Source organism: Oryx dammah, unplaced genomic scaffold (genome assembly GCF_014754425.2).
Source record: "Oryx dammah isolate SB20612 unplaced genomic scaffold, SCBI_Odam_1.1 HiC_scaffold_18, whole genome shotgun sequence".
In the NCBI taxonomy this organism is placed as follows: domain Eukaryota; kingdom Metazoa; phylum Chordata; class Mammalia; order Artiodactyla; family Bovidae; genus Oryx; species Oryx dammah.
In genome coordinates, this window is record NW_024070202.1 from 60,949,647 (window position 1) to 60,974,782 (window position 25,136).

General features: G+C 40.8%; 1 protein-coding gene across 1 annotated transcript in view; it reads left to right on the forward strand.

Annotated features, from left to right (window-relative positions):
- AOAH (acyloxyacyl hydrolase) overlaps positions 1 to 25,136 on the forward strand; it is a 208,570-nt gene that overhangs the window by 61,024 nt on the left and 122,410 nt on the right. Inside the window, exons 6-7 of the mRNA XM_040260182.1 lie at positions 8,966 to 9,025; positions 14,861 to 14,931. Coding sequence (XP_040116116.1) covers positions 8,966 to 9,025; positions 14,861 to 14,931 — 131 coding nt within the window. The remainder of the gene's footprint in view (positions 1 to 8,965; positions 9,026 to 14,860; positions 14,932 to 25,136) is intronic.

Genomic DNA, 25,136 nt, shown 5'->3' on the forward strand with positions numbered 1-25,136 from the left:
AATTCCAAATGAATTAAAGGTTGAGTCATAAAGAATGGAAAGAAGAAAAACCTAAGTAATTTTATTTGTAATTTGTGATCCCAAAGTCACAAAGGGAAATATGAATGCATGTAACTGGTGAAAAACCTGACATATACAAAGTCAGAAGACAAATGGCAAACTGGGAAAGCATTTTTGTAATATGCCACACTCTGAATTATTTTCTCCATGATTCAAACAGCTCTTACACACACACACACACACACACACACACACACACACACAAAACCAGAGCAAGCAAGCAAGGCAAGAATTTTAAAAATGGCCTATGGAGAAAGATCAAAGGGCCAAAAATATAGGGAGAAATGATGATCCTTTTCTCATAATTAAAAAAGTAAAAATTAAATGAGATTCCATCGACCTCATGTATTTTGCCTCCACAATACTGTTTGAAGATCATTAGACAAGAAATTATCACAGAAATAGAAAGGCTGTAAATATCAGAGACCACTAAATTAAATCACTCCCTGAAGACTTGAAGGTTTAAAACTCTAACAGAACTGAGAATAGCATTTAACACCATTCTCGAATGTACAGTCTGCTATTCAGTCATTTCCCCCAGCATTTCAAAGGATTTGATAGACACTCCAAGCTGCATTTCAGTTTAAGCCCACATTTGGAAGCCTGGAGAATATGTCTACTCAGACTTAAATTTTAAGTCTTATTTGGAGGTCATTAAACTCTTGGAGATCTCAAGAATCCTCAGTGGACAGCACTAATAACACAAATGTTACCCTTGTCTTCTGATAAGGAGAAGAAATCAGATAATTCCAAGGAAGGTACTTAAATGATATTCAAATTTGTAAACCTTTCTTGCCTGCTTTTGAGAAGTTAAAAAATAATGGCAACTGTATCTCTCTTGAGAATATGCTTTCTTCCCTTAGCTCAAGAAAAGCTAATATCTCTAGTGAATTTGAACAGTTCTAAAAGATACTTTGAGTTTTAAATTTTAATAACTAGTCTCTCAGCTTCCACTCTTGGCCCTCATCTTCACCTAATTAATCACCCACATCAGAGCTCAGATCAGAAACCATTTCTTCTAAGAAGTTTTCCTTGATGCCCCAAGTTAGGTCCTCTAGGATTTATCTCCTTTCATGGCTCGCCATGCTTCTAGAAATTATCATAATTGTAATGAAACAGTTGTACAATAAGATAAATAACTGTAAAATTATGATTCAATGTCTGCCCCTCTGTTAAGGTGTAAGCTCCATGAAAGCAGATAATCTGGCTGATTTATTTTTAAATTCTTTGTGACTTCCCCAGAGCCTAGCACATTTCACTGCGTATATTAATTTCTCAATAAACATTTGTTAAATGAGCAGTATGGTATACAGAATAATGGCCTCCCCAAAGAAGTCCATATCCTAATCCTCAGAATCAAAAAAGACTTTGCAAGTATGATTAAATTAAGGGTCTAGAAATGGAGAGATTATCTGTGATTATCTGGATGAGCCCCATGTAATCACAAAGTTCCTTATAAGAGAAAGGCAGGAGGATCAGCATGGGAGAAGACTGTGATAACAAAGGCATTGATCAGAATGATGCGGCCATCAGCCAAGGAATGTGTATAGCTGCTAGAGACCAGAGGCAAGGAACATATTTCTCTCTGGAAACTACAGGAAATGACAGGAAAAGTTGTGGGGTGGGAATAGTGTTATTTAAAATAGGACTTTTTTAAAAGGTATTTCCTGGAGAAAAAGGATAGAGACTGTGTGACTAAATGTACAAATGATACTAATAGGTCCACAAAGCAAAATTGGCCCAGGAGAAGAAAAAGAGGAAATGTAGCTAATGGTAAAATATGTATGAAGCAAAGATATTTAACAGCATAAGGGAATGCATTCAAAAGTGGTGGTGTTTTTCAGTTACTTTCACAGTTTTTTCTTCTTTCTTTCTTTCTCTCTCTCTCTCTTTCTCTGTTTCCGCCCGCCCCCCCCCCCTTACTTTTTGGTCCCCAGAAGAAGAAAATGACATAACCTGATGTGATTTTTTTTTTCACATATTCCAGAGTCATAAAACTGGGAAATGTGGGAACATCAAAATCAAATTGGAGTCTGGGAGAGCTAAATCCTACATGTTGGAAAATAGCCACTATAGGTTACAGTGGAATGCAGATAATGTAATAAACCAGAAAATTCCAGCTGGACAGGCTACTATTTGTTACAAACTTATATAAGCAATGCCTCCATGGGTATATACTACTGTGTGCTCTTATGATCAAGCAAAGGATTGGCCTTTCTCCTTTTTTAGACTGCTAGGGAGCCATGTCATGTTGTCCTTGGAATTTTCTAAGTCCTTGAGTAAAAAAATGCAATATATATATCCGTGGTTCTTTGGACTATGAGCTTCAAGAGTGAGGGCTTATACCTCTGTGAGCCCGTGTAATGGCTTCCTCTGCAATTCACTCATGAGACTCTGAAGGAGATTTGAAACTGGAATAAGGAAACACCGCAATTAAAGGGAGAAAGTAATGAGAAATTGAAAAGATTTGACCATAACAAATTGCAGGATCAAATGAGTATTTCCAGAACCAAGCCCCTCATTGTTGATGGAGAATCTGCTTATGCTCAGATGATTGCTCTCAGTGAGTCAGAAACATCATTATGGCTTCCAGCCAGGAGAGTTTTATATCTGTCTCACAATCAATTCCCCAACTTTCTCTCCAATCACTGATTACAGTTGCGAAGTTGTAGTTTTCCAGAAGATAGAAGCGTGGTCCTCTTTCTTTAGAAACAATGGCTTAAAAATGCTAGTTTTTTTTCACCAACAGTGGAAAATGCTACCAAGGTAAGAGAATAATTATGTTCATTTTCATGTTGATTACAATTTGCCCCCTTTGCCTGTCTTTAAGACAAGCAAACAAATAGCTTTAACAAATGTCTTTGAGTCTTTACATCCAATTTTACAGATAGCAGAGACTTGGAGGTTATATCATTTAACCATGGCAGTCTGCAAACAGAGCACATGGTCCAAGTCTCTGAATTCTAGCACATTTCCCACCATTGTCATGCTGTTTTCCAAGAATAAATTAAGTCTGAAATTTTAACACAAGCCAGATAATATCACCAAGGCTCAGGGGAATGGCAAATTTAGCTCCTATGGCATGTGGATGATTTAATACAAAGGATCACATGGTTGGAAGAGTGCTAGCTCTGTATGCCTAGCACCTTTCCACCTGTGTGGAAATTCATGTAACCCAGGGACAAGCGTAGTCACAAGCATATGATTGATAATGAAAGAAAAAAGAAATATTCATTCAACCAGTCATTTCTCTGTGCAATCATTCATTCATTCATTCCACAAGTTCTTCTAAAGTATCTGTGTTGTGCCATGAATTATATATTAGGGATGTAATAGTGAATGACACATAATCCTTCTCATCAAGGGTTTTGTATCCTGGGAGAGAAGAATGACAGCAAACTGGTAAGACTACAATGTAGAAAGTGATAAGTAGTAGTTACTATTATCCTTATTTTATAGATGAGGTAACCGAAGCTTAGCGTAGATAAATAACTTGTCCCAAGTTACAGACCCAGTAAGTTACTCTGTTCAGATTCAAATGAGACATGTTTGACACAGAAAGCCTTGCTTTTACTCCCACTCTGGGAGATGTTAATGAGTGTGCTAGAAAAGAAAATTGTTGTTAAGTTTTAAAAGTTTGGGAAGTCTGTAAACTAAATTCCCTGCTGGGAGAGCCATTGCACATATTAGCATATTCAAGGGGTTAAGCCACTTTAGGGTAAGGAGTACCATTTGGAAAGGCATTTCGCAAACATTCAGATGTTTCAGCCAAAGCACACTGCACTATATTGACAAGTATGAGGAAGCATGCAGAGAATATGGTGCACACGGGTTGCTCCAGATCTCAACATAATGTCCCTCAACATTTCAGGAGGATGAATTAGACAGGACAGTCACAGACTGGTCCTTCTCAGGTTCTGTGATGGTAAAGAGCTGAGTTCTGGTACCCTCAGGAGTGAAGGAAATAAAGAAACATAGTATTATTAGACGTGAGTTTCGACAGGGAATAACTTTTAGTGATCAAGTTCTCTGCTATCAATTATAGCAGCAGTAGATTTGAAAATTACAGAAAATGCTTTTTCTTCACATCACACTTTGACAGCAGTGACAAGCTCCCACAAAGGAAAAAGCCCCCTGGGACATAAAATGATGCTTTTAGACATGAAATTTTTTTATTGTCAAGGAGCAGGCATTTATGAGGGGGTTTAGGGATGAGGAGAAGCTCACTGATCTACTCCTGATCTTTTCTAAAAGTTTATTAGGACAAACTGCTCCTCACTCCCAAATTTAATGACATAAATTAATTTACAAATGGAGCAAGGTTTGAAAGAAGCTGTTCCTGAGGACTTGACTGCCCACTGGAGGTAGTAAATGCATAAATAATTCCAGTGGAAGACAGCAGAGTTAAGAGAAAAGGACAAATGGGGCTTTGAGGTCATTTCTGTTATGTAGGAAGACAAATGGAGGGAGCTCCTCTGCTTTTAATTTTTTATCAAATAGTGGCATGTCTGACCTTTGGGTGAAATTTGCGGTCTATTATTATATCTGTGTTCCACTATATCCTACGGTGACTATTTTCCAATACATAGGATTTACGTTACCCAAAGCATCTTTTGAAAGCACTCATGATTTCTCTTATGATAGCATTGCACTTTAACTGTGGGAGACAGTGCTGCTCTTGTCAAGCCAAGACCATACACATCTACCCTGAGCATTCTAGGGAGGACCCAGAAGCAGCAATTATGCCCAACACTAAGGGGTCAGAAGATACTTGGCAAAACCGTTGTCACTTCTTCTCCTCCTTTTTCTTCCTTGTCTTTATTCCTCACTAAACATTGGTCTCCCTAGAGAACTGAGCTGGGTTAAAATCAGATCAGTTCTCTCAAGGGGATCCAAATGGCCCTTCCAAAAAGATGTTGCCAGCACCTTCTCTCTGCTTCATCTCACTTCCACTTACTGTGCTTACTGTACCTGTTCCTGGTGCCTCCTTGCCAGAATGGGAATTTCAGGAGACAGGAGTGTCCATTCAGCCCCAGATCTCAGGGTCCTTACCACATCCATGTACTGGGAACAGATCATTTTTATTTATTTATTTATTTGGGGGGGTTGACAGAAATCTATGTTTTACATTTTTTTTTTTATGAGGCCACCATCACCCTAATACCAAAACCTGACAAAGATACTACAAAAAAGGAAAACTACAGGCCAATATCACTGATGAACATAGATGCAAAAATCCTCAACAAAATTCTAGCAATCAGAATCCAACAACACATTAAAAAGATCGTACACCATGACCAAGTGGGCTTTATCCCAGGGATGCAAGGATTCTTCAATATCCGCAAATCAATCAATGTAATTCACCACATTAACAAATTGAAAAATAAAAACCATATGATTATCTCAATAGATGCAGAGAAGGCCTTTGACAAAATTCAACATCCATTTATGATAAAAACTCTCCAGAAAGCAGGAATAGAAGGAACATACCTCAATATAATAAAAGCTATATATGACAAACCCACAGCAAACATTATCCTCAATGGTGAAAAATTGAAAGCATTTCCCCTTAAGTCAGGAACAAGACAAGGGTGCCCACTTTCACCACTACTATTCAACATAGTTCTGGAAGTTTTAGCCACAGCAATCAGAGCAGAAAAAGAAATAAAAGGAATCCAAATTGGAAAAGAAGAAGTAAAACTCTCACTGTTTGCAGATGACATGATCCTCTACATAGAAAACACTAAAGACTCTACCAGAAAATTACTAGAGCTAATTAATGAATATAGTAAAGTTGCAGGATATAAAATCAACACACAGAAATCCCTTGCATTCCTATACACTAATAATGAGAAAGTAGAAGAAGAAATTAAGGAAACAATTCCATTCACCATTGCAACCAAAAGAATAAAATACTTAGGAATATATCTACCTAAAGAAACTAAAGACCTATATACAGAAAACTATAAAACACTGATGAAAGAAATCAAAGAGGACACTAATAGATGGAGAAATATACCATGCTCATGGATCGGCAGAATCAATATAGTGAAAATGAGTATATTACCCAAAGCAATTTACAAATTCAATGCAATCCCTATCAAGATACCGGCGATATTTTTCACAGAACTAGAACAAATAATTTCAAGATTTGTATGGAAATACAAAAAACCACGAATAGCCAAAGCAATCTTGAGAAAGAAGAATGGAACTGGAGGAATCAATTTGCCTGACTTCAGGCTCTACTACAAAGCCACAGTCATCAAGACAGTATGGTATTGGCACAAAGACAGACATATAGATCAATGGAACAAAATAGAAAGCCCAGAGATAAGTCCACACACATATGGACACCTTATCTTTGACAAAGGAGGCCAGAATATACAATGGAGTAAAGACAATCTCTTTAACAAGTGGTGCTGGGAAAACTGGTCAACCACTTGTAAAAGAATGAAACTAGATCACTTTCTAACACCGCACACAAAGATAAACTCAAAATGGATTAAAGATCTAAATGTAAGACCAGAAACTATAAAACTCTTAGAGGAGAACATAGGCAAAACACTCTCCGACATAAACCACAGCAGGATCCTCTATGATCCACCTCCCAGAATTCTGGAAATAAAAGCAAAAATAAACAAATGGGATCTAATTAAAATTAAAAGCTTCTGCACAACAAAGGAAAACATAAGCAAAGTGAAAAGACAGCCTTCCGAATGGGAGAAAATAATAGCAAATGAAGCAACTGACAAACAACTAATCTCAAAAATATACAAGCAACTCCTGCAGCTCAATTCCAGAAAAATAAACGACCCAATCAAAAAATGGGCCAAAGAACTAAATAGACATTTCTCCAAAGAAGACATACGGATGGCCAACAAACACATGAAAAGATACTCAACATCACTCATTATTAGAGAAATGCAAATCAAAACCACAATGAGGTACCACTTCACACCAGTCAGAATGTCTGCGATCCAAAAATCTGCAAGCAATAAATGCTGGAGAGGATGTGGAGAGAAGGGAACCCTCCTACACTGTTGGTGGGAATGCAAACTAGTACAGCCACTATGGAGAACAGTGTGGAGATTCCTTAAAAAATTGCAAATAGAAATGCCTTATGACCCAGCAATCCCACTGTTGGGCATACACACAGAGGAAACCAGAATTGAAAGAGACACATGTACCCCAATGTTCATTGCAGCACTGTTTATAATAGCCAGGACATGGAAACAACCTAGATGTCCATCAGTAGATGAATGGATAAGAAAGCTGTGGTACATATACACAATGGAGTATTACTCAGCCATTAAAAAGAATACATTTGAATCAGTTCTGATGAGATGGATGAAACTGGAGCCGATTATACAGAGTGAAGTGAGCCAGAAAGAAAAACACCAATACAGTATACTAACACATATATATGGAATTTAGGAAGATGGCAATGATGACCCTGTATGCAGGACAGCAAAAAAGACACAGATGTGTATAGCGGACTTTTGGACTCAGAGGGAGAGGGAGAGGGTGGGATGATTTGGGAGAATGGCATTGAAACATGTATAATATCATGTAAGAATCGAAATGCCAGTCTATGTCTGATGCAGGATATGACACGCTTGGGGCTGACGCGCGGGGATGACCCAGAGAGATGTTGTGGGGAGGGGGGTGGGAGGGGGGCTCATGTTTGGGAACGCATGTACACCTGTGGTGGATTCATGTCAATCTATGCCAAAACCAATACAGAATTGTAAAGTAAAAATTAAAAATAAATAAATAAATTTTTTAAAAAAATAAAAAAAGAAAATAAAAAAAAAGAAAACCTCAGATCATTTTTAATAAGCAACAGGGCAATGTGTATTGAGTTCTTTCTTTTTTTTTTTAAAAGCATTTATTGCTGAATTTGTGCTCATTATTGAAAATTTAGGAAAAAGTTATCACCAACTATTATTGTGGCATATTTCTTTGCAAGGGCCTTCCCAGGTGGTGCAGTGGCAAAGAATCTGCCTGCCAATGCAGGAGACACGGGAGATGCAAGTTCGATCCCTGGGTCCGGAAGATCCCCAGGAAATGACAACCCGGTCCAGTATTCTTGCCTGGAAAATTCCATGAACAGAGGGGCCTGGTGGGCTACAGTCCACAGGGCTGCAAAGAGTCAACTGAGCATACACATGCACACATTTGCAGGATTTCTTTTCTTTTCTTTTCTGTATGTGCAAAATCTGATAACCTATTTTTTCTTTGTTTGGCACAATATGATAAATGTTTTCTTTCACTTTTATTTCTATATCTATTGAGCACTTACAATGTATTAGAAACTGCTAGACCCTATAGATGCTTGAGATGGGCCTCAAATTCAAAGGGATATTTCCAAAGCAGAGAAACAGGGGACCCATAATTAAGGCAGAGGAACACCACCGTCAATGTTGTGGAGAATGAACTTTAAGCTAACAAGGGCCACCAAAAAGGAAATCATAACAGAAATTTGCACCTCCTGCACTGGGGCTTTCAGACCCAAAGACAAGTCATTGAGCTTGGCATAGCAGGCAAGAAGACAAAGGTTCAGATGGTGTCTCTTTTGGACACTGGCTCTGAGATCTACAGCCAATTTCTTAGTTTGTATGCATCTCAATTTCTTCATCTGTAAAAAGGTCATAGCTCTCAGAGATACTGTGAAGATTAAATAACATAATATTTGCAAAGCACTTAGCATAGCATCTGGCACAAAGCAAATCCCTTATTAAAGAGAGTTATTAACATGAAATTGCTTTCTTGTGAGTTATTTTATCAGAAAGCTATAGAATAATGCATTTATTGCTAAGTGACAAACAAAAAATCTAACTTTGGAAACCCAGAAAAAGAAGAGATGGGATACAAGTTGTGATATTGTCTAACTTTATTTTTATAGGAGGCATGGACATTTACACTTGAGAAGGCCAGACAGATTGTCAAGAAATCTCCAGCTCTGGTAAGCAACTGACAGGCAGAATGCCAGCATTGTCCTTGGCACATTCACCTCCCTCTGGCTTCTGCTCTCCCACTCCGAAGGCCATTACTCCTGACACAAGCCCACAACACTCCACAGTTGAATTGGGACTGAAGTAGGAATATGAGCGCCGTCTTCTTTTTTTCTCTTTTTTCTCCTCCCTTCTCTCTACAGCTGCATTTCTCACCTTCAGTTGGAGCTGGATAATCCTTAGTTGTGGGTTCTGCCCGGGGCATTGTAGGATGTTAGCAGTATCCCTGTCCTCTATCTGCTAGATGCTACCCGTCTCCCCCATAGTCACCACAACCAAAAATGTCTTCTGCCATCGTCACGTATCCTCTGGCACTCACTGTTGAGAATTGCTGCCCTCCAGCAGATGATATTGGAGGAGAGTGTAACCTCCTGCTCCATCACTTTCTAAATATGTGATCTAGGCTGAGCCTCAGTTCCCCTATCAGTGAGATAGGGACAGTGACAGCTTTCCTTTCTCAAAGCTAGGTATCAGGACCTAAGAGAGCCCGTGTGTGTAAAGTGCCTAGTATCATACCTGGGACGTGTCAAGCACTCCACAGATGCTAGCTAAAATCATCACCATTATTATTCTTTTCCCCTAATTTTTCCTTTTTGCAATCATAGTTTTATTCAACAGACAGAATGCTTAGTTCAAACTGGTTATCATTAAGTCAAGTATTTGACTGGGGCCCTGGTGGTCATTCAGCCCCAGATGAAAAGGAAGCAGAAAGGTAAACCTTTGAAGAAGTGTCTCCCCTGATGCTAAGCTGTTCTGGCAGGAAGGAAACATTCATCAGAGATGAGAGGACATGGCCCTCATCCTTGGCTTCTCCCTGCTGGCCCAGCTTATCCTTCACCTGATACAATACATTCAAAGTAGTATTGATTTGGCAACATGGAAATAAAGGGGAGGAAAATTCCTTGTGGCTCAGCCTGCCAGATTTAGCAAATAAAAATGGAAGATTAAATTTGAAGTTCAAATAAATAATGAATAATTTTTAGTATAAGTATGTCCAGCACAATATTTTGTTTGGCAACCCTACTTGAGGGGGGCACATGGGTTTTGATGTACAAGTCTGATACATGTTGAATGATAGCATGAAGACATTTCTACACAATCGATTAAGCAATCATAATGCCTGCATCGTCAATTATTACTTAATTCAGTGAGTAATTAAAGGCCAACCGTAACTGGTTCAATTAATCCACTTAAGACATTGAACAAGAAATTGAAGCTTCACATGAAACCTTGACCACCACCTTCAGAACTCTAAACAGACTGGAGAATAATACCATTTTTCTTTTAATTCTTCTCAATATGCATCTACAAATTTATTCTCAGAGCCTTGTTTACTTCACTAGCACAAACTGCCTTGGCATTGACTCAAAGGCTAATTAGGACTTTACAATTTTTCATTTCTGTCACCAAAATTGCCAGCATAATTCATGGGGCAGGATTCCAATCATGCCTTGCAAGAAGCCAAAAAAAAAAAAAAAAAAAATCAACTGAACAATTCAACAATAAAAAAAAGCTCCTCAAAAATATCCTCCAATTTATTTACTCTCTAAATTAAAGCTATCAAAGAAAAAATAATCAGGAAATGCAAATAAGAATCTTTTAAAAACTGCTCAGAGGATATTGCCTGCAATTAATTCCATTGTGATGGCTGATGTAACTGTAGACCTAGCCAAAATGCAGAGAAACACACAGTAAGTTGCATATCATTTCAGCACAACCTGTCAGAAAATCCAGACTGGGGAAGAGTTAAGTGTTGTGGCTGGGGAGCCGGGTTGGGGGGTGGAGGGGGAGGTCTTCGTGGATTCGGCAGATCACTGAGCATCTAAATGTTTAGAATACTTGAGTTATGTCCTCAGTTTGTCCTCACAAAAATGCCTAAAAGGAGCTAGCATATTTTTGTTATCAACCCCATTTTACAGATAAGAAAACTAAGAATCAGATAGGTTAAGTAATTTCCTCATTGCACATAGCTTGTAAGTGAGAAACTCATCATTTAAGTCCAGGTTTAGCTTCTGCCCAGTTTCTAACCTTTCCACCATTACAATAGCTTTCAACCAGACCTCCTCAGTACTGAATTTCAGGAAGCACCATTCACATCACAGGCTGTGTGACTATTAAAATTGTACAGTGGTACAATCCATACAGCTGAACCCGATGGCCCTGATGGTAAACCTACCTACTCAATAGAACCATCTGGAAAGACTTTAAAAATTGCCACTGTTCAGACTTGCCCTGGGCTTCCCAGGTGACTCAGTGGCAAAGAAGCTACCTGCAAAGCTGGAGAAACAGCTTCAATCCTTGGGTTGGGAAGATCCCCTGGAGGAAGAAATGGCAACCCACTCCAGTATTCTTGCCTGGGAAATCCCATGGACAGAGAAGCCTGGCAGGCTATGTTCCATAGGGTTACAAAGGGTCAGACACGACTGAAGCAATTTAGCACACATACAAATTCAAGTAAAATAATATATGACAATGGTTTAAAAGTACTATATCACTCAGAAATTCAATTTTAAGTGGTTATGTACAGAAGGGGGCTTCCCTGGTGGCTCAGATGGTAAAGAATCTGCCTGCAATGCAGAAGAGAAGTTATGCTCCCCCTTTGAGCCTCTATTTACCCCATTCACCACATTCTCATTTATTTAACCTCTGCTTATTGTTCTGTATTCATTTAACATCATGGGGTGGGCAAAGCTCCAGATGCAAATAGAAGTTGGCCAAATAGATGGCAAAAATGAAAATGCTGCCTGAATCCTACGCCCCAGGACAGCCCAGATTTGGGACTTTCATTTTAGATGGGATTACATACAGCCAGATGTGCTGTTTTAAATCATCTCTGAGATAATAACAGCCCCCTTTCTGCCTCTGTCTAGTAAGGTTTGAATTGAAAGGAAAGGGCTGTCAAATATGCAAGTGAGGATCTCTGCAGTGCTGCTCTGTTTCCATCTAAGTTCCCTTTGCAAGTTTGTAAGAAGACGTTAGTCCTTCCCATACCATGTGATGAAAAGGCTGGATGATCAAAACATCTGTCTTAACAGAAGGCGTTCTGGGGATCCCTGGACAAGTTACATCACCTTCTGCCTACATCCTAGATTCAATTTCTGCACAAGGAATGTCAAAGACAGCTGCAGTCTTCAGGCTGAATTTCGACAGTGAACAGCTGTGCATTTTATTCCATTGTATCTCCTGTGTAGTAATTATCAGCCTGTCCTTATAAAATGTTTAATGTATTGGTTATCATCTGTGTTAAAATCTGCATTGCCATTAGGTTAATTAGACCAAGGCCTTCAGACAAAGTGAATATAAAAAGAAGTAACTCAAACTTTCAAATGCAACCTGACTCTGGATCTTAGAATGTGTCTCTACCAACTGGCACCCATGTTATGGTATAATTGCACGCCGGAGTGTGTTTCACAATGTGTCTACACTGCTCAGCTCACTCAGTTACCAGTTCTCCAAACATCCCATCTCTGTACCCCGATCCCCCTCCTCCCGCCTTCCATCAGTGGTTCCCAACCAGAGGCAATGGTGTCCCCCATCACCTCTCTTGGGGACATTTGGCAACAATTGGAGACATTTGGGGGCAACTGACTATAGCGGCTAGATGCCAGATACGCTGCTAAATAGCCTACAATGCACAGGACAGCCCACAACAAAGAATTATTCAACCCTGAATGGCAATAGTACTGAGGTTAGAAAGCCCAGGACCAGGCCTTAGAGTCTTTATCTGCCATTGGGTTTCTCTGTCCCTTCTTGCCTCCTCCGGGCATTCATGTCTCCTCCAGAGAAGTCTTTCTGAAATGCAATGTGATCTCTCCCAGGATTCCCCACTGCCCTCAAGACAGAACATGATGCAGCCTTCCAGGCTCATCCTAATGTGTCCTTCCTTCCACATCCACTGCATTCTCCTTGCTCCTTATGCTCCAGCCAGGTTGAAATGTCCTACAAGATGCCAGTCCCACTCATATACCCACAGCCCTGTGCCAGGTGCTTCCTCTGCTTCTCTGGCTTTGGTGTGGATGCCAACTATCTGGGACATTTTTAAAATACAGATTCTGATTCAACAGGTCAACTGTGTGGTCAGACGCTCTTAATTCTAAAGTTCCTAGATGACATCCAATGCTTCTGCTTTGTGATCACACTTTCTTCAGCCAGAATCTAGAGCAGTGGTTTTCAAACCTTAGTGAGCATCAGAATGACTTGGAGCTATGAAAACACAAATTTCCAGCCCTTCCCTAGGCTTTCTGAGTCAGTAGATTGTGGTGGAGCCCACGAATTACATTTGTAGCCAAGTCTGCAAACTGCCTTTGAGTTGAAAAGCGTGGAGCATCTGTCTCTTCCTTTCTCGCCTGCCTCCTCCTCCAGTTCCTAGAAAGCCATATTAATGCCTGGACCAAATTATCCACCCCTGTGCTCCACTAGACAGTAAGCTCCGTGATGACAAGGACAGCCTCTTCTGTTTCCACCTCTTGCATTTAGTTGAGGGCACTAGTCAGGATTGTTCCTCATTCTCGAAAGTTGTACAAAGATCACAAAGATCCTTAAATATCTCATTTGTAGCCAGAAAAGGTTACTTGTCTGCCTTTGCTAGGGTCAGAATACTGACAACTGTTAGTACCACTCACAGCCACCTGAAGGACTCTCTAGGTTGGTGAGAATTCCCACATGCTTCCCCGCTATCCAAAAGTAGACCATTCCTATGAAGTCTTTCCTAAGGCTAAGCAGCAGCTACCTTAGGACTCATCTTGCTAACAGATGCACACAATAAGTGGAGATCAAGCACAGAAGCTCACAGACATGGTTCAAAGTTATGGCTGCCTGATACTGAAGTGTTCAGTGTGGTTTCTGGGGAAGGAGCTGGGTAGGGCCCCTTTCAGTACTTGGGGTTACTCACTGGCTCCATTCTCGCTCCTGCAGAACAGATGATGAACACTATTTTTGCTTTTTGCTTTTTTCTTTTCCTGTTTTTATGAAAGTGAAAACTCCTCTTCGGATTTCTTTCAGTTCATGAAAATAGATGCTAACGTAGGTCTTTCATCGAATCAAGGTGGCGTGAAGTAAACGTTAAAAAAGCAGGAGATACCTGTCTCCCTTTATCAACAAAGAGATAAATGCCAGTTCCTGACTTTTTCTACCCAGTTGTTTTTCCTTTTGTCTGTGAAAAGCATCACAGGAACTGCAATACTTCTCAAAGCACTGTTTAATTAAAAAAAAAAAAGCCAGGGTTTTTAATTTATCCCCCAGCTAGAGTCTTATGTAAACTGCTGTCTGAAACCCCTTTGTTCAGGAAACTCTGGGGGCTTCATCTGCACCCCTTCCACCCCTCCACGCCCCAGGGAAGGGGCCTTCCTTCTTCCTAAGCCATCTCTCCCGTTAGTCTTTATTTTATCTCTTAACAGGATGGAATTATCTTATTTGAAAACAGTCTTTATTTTCCAAATCCTTTTTTAAAGCCACTGAAGATAGTGAGGAGAAGAATGCTGTCTGAGTAGAATGGACCAAAAGGGGCCTCTTCTTTTGGGAAGAGCTGGAAAATACAAGAAGATGGGACTAGCTGGCTGGGGCAAGAGAGACCTTCAAGCTCAGGAGCCAGCACAGAGGTGCAATGAATTTGGAGTGTGGGGATAGGAACAAGGGGTAAATTGAGTTAAGTAATATGGCCCAGATTCAGGAGAAAGAAGAGTACAGAAATTCAAAATGTGGAGCCAAGAAGAGAGGAAGTACCTTTAGAAACCGGAGAACTATTCCTTGAAATACATAACTCTTTCTGTTTTTGCTTTTCTCTCCAGAAGTACTCCAGAAGTGGTTCTGATATTTGTTCACTCCCATTTTTGGCCAAGATCTGTCAGAAGATTAAACTGTATGTATATGAATGCCCCCTCCTGAGCACTAACAGGGGAAAGCATCTTTGGTGATTTCTGTTTTCTAATGATGAAAATAATCTTCAAGTTAAAAGGCATCTTTCTGAAGGTGAAAGTGTTTCTTGCTCATGACTTGTATAGAAACTAGAAGACAGATTAGCTTAGAACAAATCATTTTGGAAATATACTGAATACCAGCATCTTTGAACCTCCAAGCCTGACTTACAGTCCTGGGCTGGAACACAGCCTGCCTGCTCACACCGGGGACAGGACAGCCTCTCCTTGCTGTGTAAGATCCGGACGAGGTCAGCCACCCATTATGATGAGGACTCTTTGAACATCTTTAGTGCAAGGCACTCATGAGGCTGGAAAAGGACCTCTGTTTTCAAGAGCGCAACCTATTACCTAAAAACCTTAGCTCTAATATTTATGAACAGGGTGCCAAATGCAGGGATACTGTCCAGAGTTCCCAAACCCTCCTGTCTCAGTTTAAAATCCCATGCTCCAGCTCACTCTAAGATTGTGCTGGGTGTCATAGTAACTACTGTCCAGAATATTGAAAGATGGAACAGTATCCTGAGAGGCACGTTGGACAAAGAGGCAAAATAGGTCTCCTTCCACCCAGCTCCTTCCCTTGTAGCTGTGGCAGGGCTGCTGCCTGCCACTGTACAACCACTATTCCCAGGGCCAGATACTTAACTTTCACTGCATTTCTGCACAGAATTCTCATAATTCCATCACTATTCCTATTTTGAAGAGAAGGAAACTGAGTCTTACAGAGGTAATTTTTCCAGGACTTCTTTCCTGTGGTTAAGACTCTGCTTCCACTGCTGGGGGCATGGGTTTGATCCTTCATCAGGGAACTATGATTCCACCTGCCATGTGGTGTAGCCAAAAAGTTTTTAAAAAAGGTAACTTCTCCCAGCCACAAGGACCCAACATATACCCCCAGGTATATTGGACCACACTTGTTCTCTGGAAACATCCCCTTTTGGACTCCTCTGCCATGCTGTGTCTTGAGCCAGATTTGAGAGCTTGGGCCGCTTCATGTCTCTGAACCTCAGTTTTTCCCATGTCTCAACTCAAGCTATAGAGCCATTTGGGAGGTTTTAAAGATGCAGACTCTTGGCCTGAGCCCTGGTGGGGGAACATGGCAGGTTTCTAGGCTCCTGCTTAACTATGTCCTCCTGAGTGCTCACATTCTAGTTCTGGAGCCAGACCACAGGTGCTACATGTACAGATAATGCTTTAATGACTCAAAATAATATTCCTTCTCTGTAACATATTCACTGAGACCATGCCATCTGCCCGGGCCCCTGTTGCTTTTATTCTCACTCTCCTGCAGGCAGTTCCTATCACTTGAGTGCATTCTGGTCCAGCCTGGCTCTCATTGTGAAGGGATAGAGGTAAGAACTCTCCAGAGATGAGAGTCAGGCCTTATACCTGAACTGAGAGGTTATATTCATTTCTTAGGGCTGCTGTACTAAAATACCCCAACTTGGGTAACTTAGAACAATAGAAATGTATTCTCTCCCAGTTCTGGAGGTTGAAAGTTTGAAAGCAATGTGTGGGCAAGGTCCCTCTGAGACTCTAGTCCCACTGATATTCCCTCAGAGACTCTGGGCGGAATCCTCCTTACCTCTAACTTCTGGCAGTCCATCCTTGGCAACCCTGAGCTTATAGTTGCATCACTCCAACTCTGCCTTCCTCTTCGTGCATGGACAGCTTCCCTGTGTGTCTGTCTTTTCCTTTTATAACCAGTCATATTGGATTAATTCAGTTCAGTTCAGTCGCTCAGTCATGTCCAATTCTTTGTGACCACACGAACCACAGCACGCCAGGCCCCCCTGTCCATCATCAACTCCTTGAATTTACCCAAACTCATGTCCATTGAGTTGATGATGCCATCCAACCATCTCATCCTCTGTCGTCCTCTTCTCCTCCTGCCCTCAGTCTTTTCCAGCATCAGGGTCTTTTCAAATGAGTCAGCTCTTCGCATCAGGTGACCAAAGTACTGGAGTTTCAGCTTCAGCCTCAGTCCTTCCAATGAACACCCAGGACTGATCTCCTTTAGGATGGACTGGTTGGATCTCCTTGAAGTCCAAGGGACTCTCCAGAGTCCTCTCCAACACCACAGTTCAAAAGCATCAGTTCTTCGGCGCTCAGCTTTATTCACAGTCCAACTCTCACATCCATACACGACCACTGGAGAAACCATAGCCTTGACTAGACGGACCTTTGTTGACAAAGTAATATCTCTGCTTTTTAATATGCTATCTAGCTTGGTCATAACTTTCCTTCCAAGGAGTAAAAGCATCTTTTAATTTCATGGCTGCAGTCACCATCTGCAGTGATATTGGAGCCCCCCCAGAAAAGAAGTCAACCACTGTTTCCACCATTTCTCCTTCTATTTGCCATAAAGTGATGGGACTGGATGCCATGATCTTCGTTTTCTGAATGTTGAGCTTTAAGCCAACTTTTTCACTCTCCTCTTTCATTTTCATCAAGAAGCTCTTTAGTTCTTCATTTTCTGCCATAAGGGTGGTGTCATCTGCGATGAGGTTATTGATATTTCTCCCGGGAATCTTAATTCCAGCTTGTGCTTCCTCCAGCCCAGAGTTTCTCATGATGTACTCTGCATAGAAGTTAAATATGCAGGGTGACCATATACAGCTTTGACGTACTCCTTTTCCTATTTGGAACCAGTCTGTTGTTCCATGTCCAGTTCTAACTGTTGCTTCCTGACCTGTATATAGGTTTCTCAAGAAGTAGGTCAGGTGGTCTGGTATTCCCATCTCTTTCAGAATTTTCCACAGTTTATTGTGATCCACACAGTCAAAGACTTTGGCATAGTCAATAAAGCAGAAATAGACATTTTTCTGGAACTCTCTTGCTTTTTTGATGATCCAGCAGATGTTGGCAATTTGATCTCTGGTTCCTCTGCCTTTTCTAAAACTAACTTGAACATCTGGAAGTTCATGGTTCACGTATTGATGAAGCATGGCTTGGAGAATTTTGAGCATTACTTTACTAGTGTGTGAGATGAGTGCAATTGTGTGGTAGTTTGAGCATTCTTTGGCATTGCCTTTCTTTGGGACTGGAATGAAAACTGACCTTTTCCAGTCCTGTGGCCACTGCTGAGTTTTCCAGATTTGCTGACAAATTGAGTGCAGCACTTTCACAGCATCATTTTTTAGGATTTGAAATAGCTCAACTGGAATTCTATCACCTCCACTACCTTTGTTCATAGTGATGTTTTCTAAGGCCCACTTTACTTCACATTCCAGGATGTCTGGCTCTAGGTGAGTGATCACACCATCGTGATTATCTGGGTCATGAAGATCTTTTTTGTACAGTTCTGTGTATTCTTGCCACCTCTTCTTAATATCTTCTGCTTCTGTTAGGTCCATACCATTTTTGTTCTTTATTGAGCCCATCTTTGCATGAAATGTTCCCTTGGTACCTAATTTTCTTGAAGAGATCTCTAGTCTTTCCCATTCTGTTGTTTTCCTCTATTTCTTTGCATTGATAGCTAAGGAAGGCTTTCTTATCTCCCCTTGCTATTGGTTGGAACTCCACATTCAAATGGGTATATCTTTCCTTTTCTCCTTTGCTTTTCCCTTCTCTTCTTTTCACAGCTGTTTGTAAGGCCTTCTTAGACAGCTATTTTGCATTTGTTTTTCTTGGGGATGGTCTTGATCCCTGTCTCCTGTACAATGTCATGAACCTCCGTCCATAGTTCATCAGGCACTCTGTCTATCAGATCTAGTCCCTTAAATCTATTTCTCACTTCCACTGTTAATTGTAAGGGATTTGATTTAGGTCATACCTGAATGGTCTAGTGGTTTTCCCCACTTTCTTCAATTTAAGTCTTAAATTGGCAATAAGGAGTTCATGATCTGAGCCACATTCAGCTCCCAGTCTTGTTTTTGCTAACTGTATAGAGGTTTTCCATCTTTGGCTGCAACAAATATAATCAATCTGGTTTCAATGTTGGCCATCTGGTAATGTAGGGACCACCCTAATGACCTCCTAAAGGAAATCAGTCCTGAATATTCATTGGAAGGACTGATGCTGAAGGTGAAGCTCCAACACTTTGGCCACCTGATTTGAAGAACTGATTCATTGGAAAAGACCCTGATTCTGGGAAAGATTGAAGGTAGGAGGAGAAGGGAATAACAGAGGATGAGATGGCTGGATGGCATCATCGACTTGATTAACATGAGTTTAGCAAGCTCTGGGAATTGGTGATGGACAGGGAAGCCTGGCGTGCTGAAGGTCCATGGGGGGACCAAGACTGAGTGACTGAACTGAACTGAACTAATAACCTCATCCTCACTTAACAACATCTGCAAACACCCTCTTTCCACGTCAGTTCCCATTCACAGGGACCAGGGGTTAGAACCTCAACAGCTCTCTTTGGTGAACACAGTTGAGCCCACAACAGAGGCACTTTTCCTATGTTCCTCCATCCTTCATCTCATCAGCTTCATGGATGCTAAAGCCACTGAACAGCCCCCATCTGCTTTGAAAGTATCTCAGGAGAGGAGAAGGCTGTGCTTCTGACCCACATTCAGAACCTCTTAGTTTAAAAACTTTTCCTGGTTCATCTGCCCACATGAGTTCCTGTAAGCCAGCTGTGCGAAGTGCTGGCCTAGATCCCGGAAACAGTTATCAACACTGCTTTTCATGAATAGAGGTGGAGGCGGACAGCATCAGGATATGAGGAGTGGAGGGGGAATGTCAGACATGAAAGAAGATGCTGGGGGGCTGAGAGACAGCCAGGTCCCTAGGCCCCTTATCATTTCATCATGCCTAGCTCTCGTTGAATTGAGACTCCTGTCTCCTCCTTGCTGAAATCATCATTACATTTTCTGTGTCAAACGTGGGCCCGCAGGACCAAAACGACATCTCTGCATGAACCTCCGTCCATAGTTCATCAGGCACTCCGTCTATCAGATCTAGTCCCTTAAATCTATTTCTCACTTCCACTGCATTTGTTTCATCACCTTTGAAACACTGAATTCAAGAGCATCTGTGGCCAGAGATTTATCAGGCCCAATTTAAAAGGGAAATTCTTTTTATGAAAAAGCAAAAGCAGTATGTTTTTCTTCTTCTAAAAACCATTGTGTTTCTAGTATAATTCATACCAGGTCACAATTTATTCAGTGCTGTTTGGTTTATAAATCACATTTACATGCAACCTCATTTATTCTTCAAATAACCCGTGGCTCAGTGATAATAATGACAAAGAAAAATAACCCAGTACTGTCTCTTTACCAGGAACTCTAGTAAATGCAGTCCTGTTAGCAGACCCCATTTTTGTCCCCCTTTTTAAAGATGTAAAGTTATTTTCCCAAACTCACAGAACTAGTCATGGATACATATGACATTTGGGCCCAGAACCACTATACTGTCTGTCCCTTGCTGAGCCCCACTTTCAAATGAACAGGTTGGTTCTAGTTCATTTAACGCCTGTTCCAGCAACAGTCAACAGGCAGTAGAGAAAGACCTACATGTCTTCTACTGCATTAACTCTTCCGTAAAATCCCTTCCAATAAGAATGCCTTTCCTGCTCCTTGTGCCCCCTTGTTTGTTCTAGTGCCTTCAAAATGCAATGGTGGCATCTCCACCAACGGTAAGAAGTTTTCCAGCTCCCAGCCTGTCTTCGACCACGTGGCTAACCTCCTCGGTACCCCACGCTCCCTGGCACCTGATCCTGCACCCTGGTCTTCCCTGGCTGCTTCCCCATCAGTCTCCCACACCTACCAACAGCTTTTGAGAGTGAGGATACCATTTCTTGGTAAACTTTTTAGCCCTGGTCGCTACCACAGTGCTTGACCTCAGTAGGGACTCAGTGAAGAAACAAAAGAATAAACAAAGAAAAAACACTAATTTAATAGACACAAATGTGTAGGATACTAGGCTACTACCATGGGGCAACCAAGGATTTTGTTGTTTTGTTCTGATCAGAATTCACAGTGCCTATACACTGCCTAATTTTTTTTTTTAATTGCAGCAATGGTGAGTCAGGAGGGTCCCCTCTTAATATCGATAATTTATTCTTTTTATTGAATTTCCAAATGCTCAAGCCCACCTATATATTATTTCACATAAATTCACACAGGCTATCATATCCTATGTTAATCACATTTTAAATTCATCATTCTCGGCTTTTCTCATTTGTTCCTTTTTGCTTCTGCCCTGCTCTTGCCATGCACCTCCGTCCCTTTCCCCGCCACACGGTGAGCCATGTTAATATGTCAGGATGGATCTTTCCATGGTTTTCTCTGCTTTCATTGCATCTTATAGAGATGCATGTAACATATCCATGTGCAGAAGAAACAGAGCCACTCTGAGCCTGCACTGCTGCCTGGGATTCAAATGTGAGGCAGATACTCATGGATACTTTATTTTCCCTAGTTTTCTTTTGTTGTAATGCCCCAGTTTCATGACATAGTTTTAGGCATTTTGAGCTTGAATAGCTCAATATTATGTAACAAATAACATTCAGCTGCAGTCACAATTGCTCACTGGGTCAAGCTTGTCAGCCAGACCCCAGGCAAAGGGCAGGAGCAGCAAGCAGGTGATTAGCTGCACCAGCCAACTGGAGTTCTAGGTATTTTCACTATAAGTTTCCTGTTTTAAACGTCTTTGCTGCCACAAACATTAGTTTCACCATATAACTAATTAGCCATGAGGCTAATTACAAAATTAAAGAGACTTTATTACTAAGTACAAAATATCTGAATATATTTAAAGGGTGAAAAGTGAAAGTCAGTCATGTCCAACTCTTTGCAACCCCATGGACTGTAGCCTACCAGTTTCTTCTGTCCATGGGATTTTCCAGGCAAGAATACTGGAGTGGGTTGCCATTTTCTTCTCCAGGAGATCTTCCCAATCCAGGGATTGAACCCAGGTCTCCCACATTGTAGGCAGATGCTTTACCATCTGAGCCACCAGGGAAGTCCCTTTAAAGGGTGCATAGATTTAATGGCACTACTGTGCAGATGACTGACCTTATTTTGTGACTTGTACCTGAGCACTTGTCTTCCAGGTCTTTCATTCTTAGTGTTTTACACATTGATTCACCTCCTCATTTGGCATCACAGTTTTTCTTTTTGCTAAAATTTCTTCCTTTGTTAGAGGAAGTATCAATTTCCAAATATTAGGATGCATATTTATACCCAAGCTTTGTATTGCATCTCATTCCTGTGTTTTTGCCTAGAAAAGAGCCTGGTGGGCTACAGTCCATAGGGCTGCAAGAGTCGGACACCTCTGAGCACACACACATTTGTATTCTGTTATGAAAGCCTCTATACTGTTGTGTGATCCTGGCATCTGGTCACATGTCTGTTGATAAACATTCCAGAGGTTTATGGGAAATGTGAGCTCAAACTTGCAATTTTTCAGGCCCTCAGCCTCTTTCTCCTTTACTGTAATGTGTTTAGAAATAAGAAACTGGCTCTTGGGGCAAATCATCATCATTTGTCATGATTTTCGTATGATACATATCAAAACAAACTATCAACCAGTCATTTTACCTTTTATGGCAAAATTTTCTTATGGCCAATTAGCTACACAGTGAGAATGTTTGTAACAAAAATGCTTGCTGTGAAGGTACTTACAGCAAAGAAATTTATGGTAAAAATATCTAAAAATAATAGACATGCATAACTGGATTGGACATTGTATGGCTGGGAACCTGAAAATGTGAAGAGAACCCATGGGTTGAATTGCGGATATATCCAGAAACCAAAATGTCATAAGAGCAGACAACTTAGGCCTGTTTGCCCAGTCCTAGAAGCCACCCTTGGGATAGCTGTTAGCACTGTGCATAATAAAGAAAAGAGCTAATATTTTGTGAATACTTATCACATGCTTGGCACAGGTCTTCCTCGCTTCACATGTAACTCATTTAGTCTTTACAACAGTCCAAGGAAGCAGGTACTGACATTGACCCCATTTACAAATGAGCCAACAGATGTAAAAATGATGAAATAATTTGCCTTAAGGTTATGTACAGCAGACCTGGGATTCAAATCCAAGGAGTCTAATTTCAGAACCTAGAGCTATGTTAAAGGGCTTCCCATATTTTTCCTTCCTACTAGAATGCCTGTCACCCAATTACTTACTTTGAAAATACTTTCTAATCCTTTAACTTTCACCTTAAGATTGCCTCCTTCCCTGTAGAGAGGGAAATGTCTTCCCTCTGTGTGCACAACTCTCTTAGAGAATTTTCTCCATAGCACTGAAGCTATCTATTAATGCATTGTTTTCCCCACCCATCACTGAGCTCTTCTAGCATAGGAAATGTATCTAATACTCATCCTTAATATCTAATATGATGTCTGGCACATGGTAGGGACTTCAAAAGTAGCTATGGAATGAATGAATGAATATTTTGGCATACAACTGGGCACCTATAAGGATACACAATGTATCAAATTTTATACAGTTTTGCAGAAGCAATGATAGTAAAAGTCAACACTGCTTTGTCCAAAACCTTGGAGCCAGATGTAATTTGGAATTCAGAATTTCCCAGATTTTAAGAAAGTGACATATCATGCATATACGATAACTCACCTCACTCACAGTCTTAGCACTCCTGATTAAACACATTATATTTCAGCAGTGAAATATATGGATAGTCATATTAAGTAGGGTATAGGTTATGAGCGACTTCACTTTCACTTTTCACTTTCATGCATTGGAGAAAGAAATGGCAACCCACTCCAGTGTTCTTGCCTGGAGAATCCCAGGGACGGGGGAGCCTGGTGGGCTGCCGTCTATGGGGTCGCACAGAGTCGGACACGACTGAAGAGACTTAGCAGCAGCAGGTTATGAATTGCCTTCGATTGGTTTAGGTCAAATTTTGCCACCAAATAAATTAGCTTCAACATTGAAAATAAGAAACCACTCTTGGTTTTCAGGACTGTTTGGATATGCAGGCTATGAATAAGGGATTGTGGAGTTTATATAAATCACAACTTATGAGATTTAGGATGGCCAATCTACCCATGCATATCTAGAATGTATGGTTTTGGTTAGTTACTCTGAGCCTTTAAAATAAACAAGTAAAGGTTAATTTAGTGACCAAGTGTTCTAATTCTAGAAACAACTCATTGTTCCTTCCTTCAAGGACAAACTCTCACCCCTAAGGTGGCAAAGGTAGAAGGAGATAGTTTTAGCATCATTGAGAGAGACCTTTTATCCAAATGCTTTTTCTCAGATTGATAATATGGCTGTTTGGGTTTGTTCATCCTCTCTCTCCTCCTTAACCCATCCCTCTCCCTCTCCCTCTTCCTCTTATTTTTTGTCTTGCTCTGTGTCTTTCCTCCTTTTCTCAACTAGGACCCTAAAACAGCTACCCAAGAGGTCAAATACATGCATAGGAGAACCCTACCTATTCTTACAGGGGATGTCATCTCCCAAGAGATCTATAGAGTGGACTTCCAGTGGCTCCACCATCCCAGAGCTCTTAAGACAGGTTCCACACCACCAGTTAGGCTCCATGCTGGCTCTGGCTGAATTCACTAGCCTTGAGACTTTCAGAATTGCTGAGAAGCTCTTGATTCAGAAGACCATTTACTAAAACCTATAAGGGAGCATGTTACTCTCTCTACATTCTAAGATCCAAGAGTAACCTCACTCTGCCATATGATGGCACTTGCCTGCTACTCTGTAAGTGATTCTCCTAAAGGGAAAACAATGTTTGGCATTTGGAAGCTGGGGAGAGTCTGGTGGTGAAGACTTAAGGGAAATCCTCGCTCAAAGGAGGTATCCATAGTTTTTGGCATTAACTGCTCGATCATCAGTCACATCAATTACACCCGGTTGTTGAAGGGGATTGACAACTAAATGCCTAACGGTTCTCAGATGAAGTGATTTAAAAGAGGAGAATCTTAAGAGAAGACTTTTGTCCCAGAATGTGTAAAATGTGTAAAATCTCTAGTACTAAGTTCATTTACTGGCCCAAAAATGCAGTCTCCTTTCCTGAGGACCTCAACAGCCATATCCCATGCCCTCTAAAACTTGAGTTCATTATATTTTACTTACCCATATAGGCCAAGTAAAATGTCAGAGAGAAAATCGTTCTGTTGAGTGGCAAACAGAAATAAGTAAATTTGGGCTGGTACTCAATTTTATCTTTACTTTTAAAATTTTTATTTAGGCCCTTAATTTTATTTTTAGAATGGGGTTT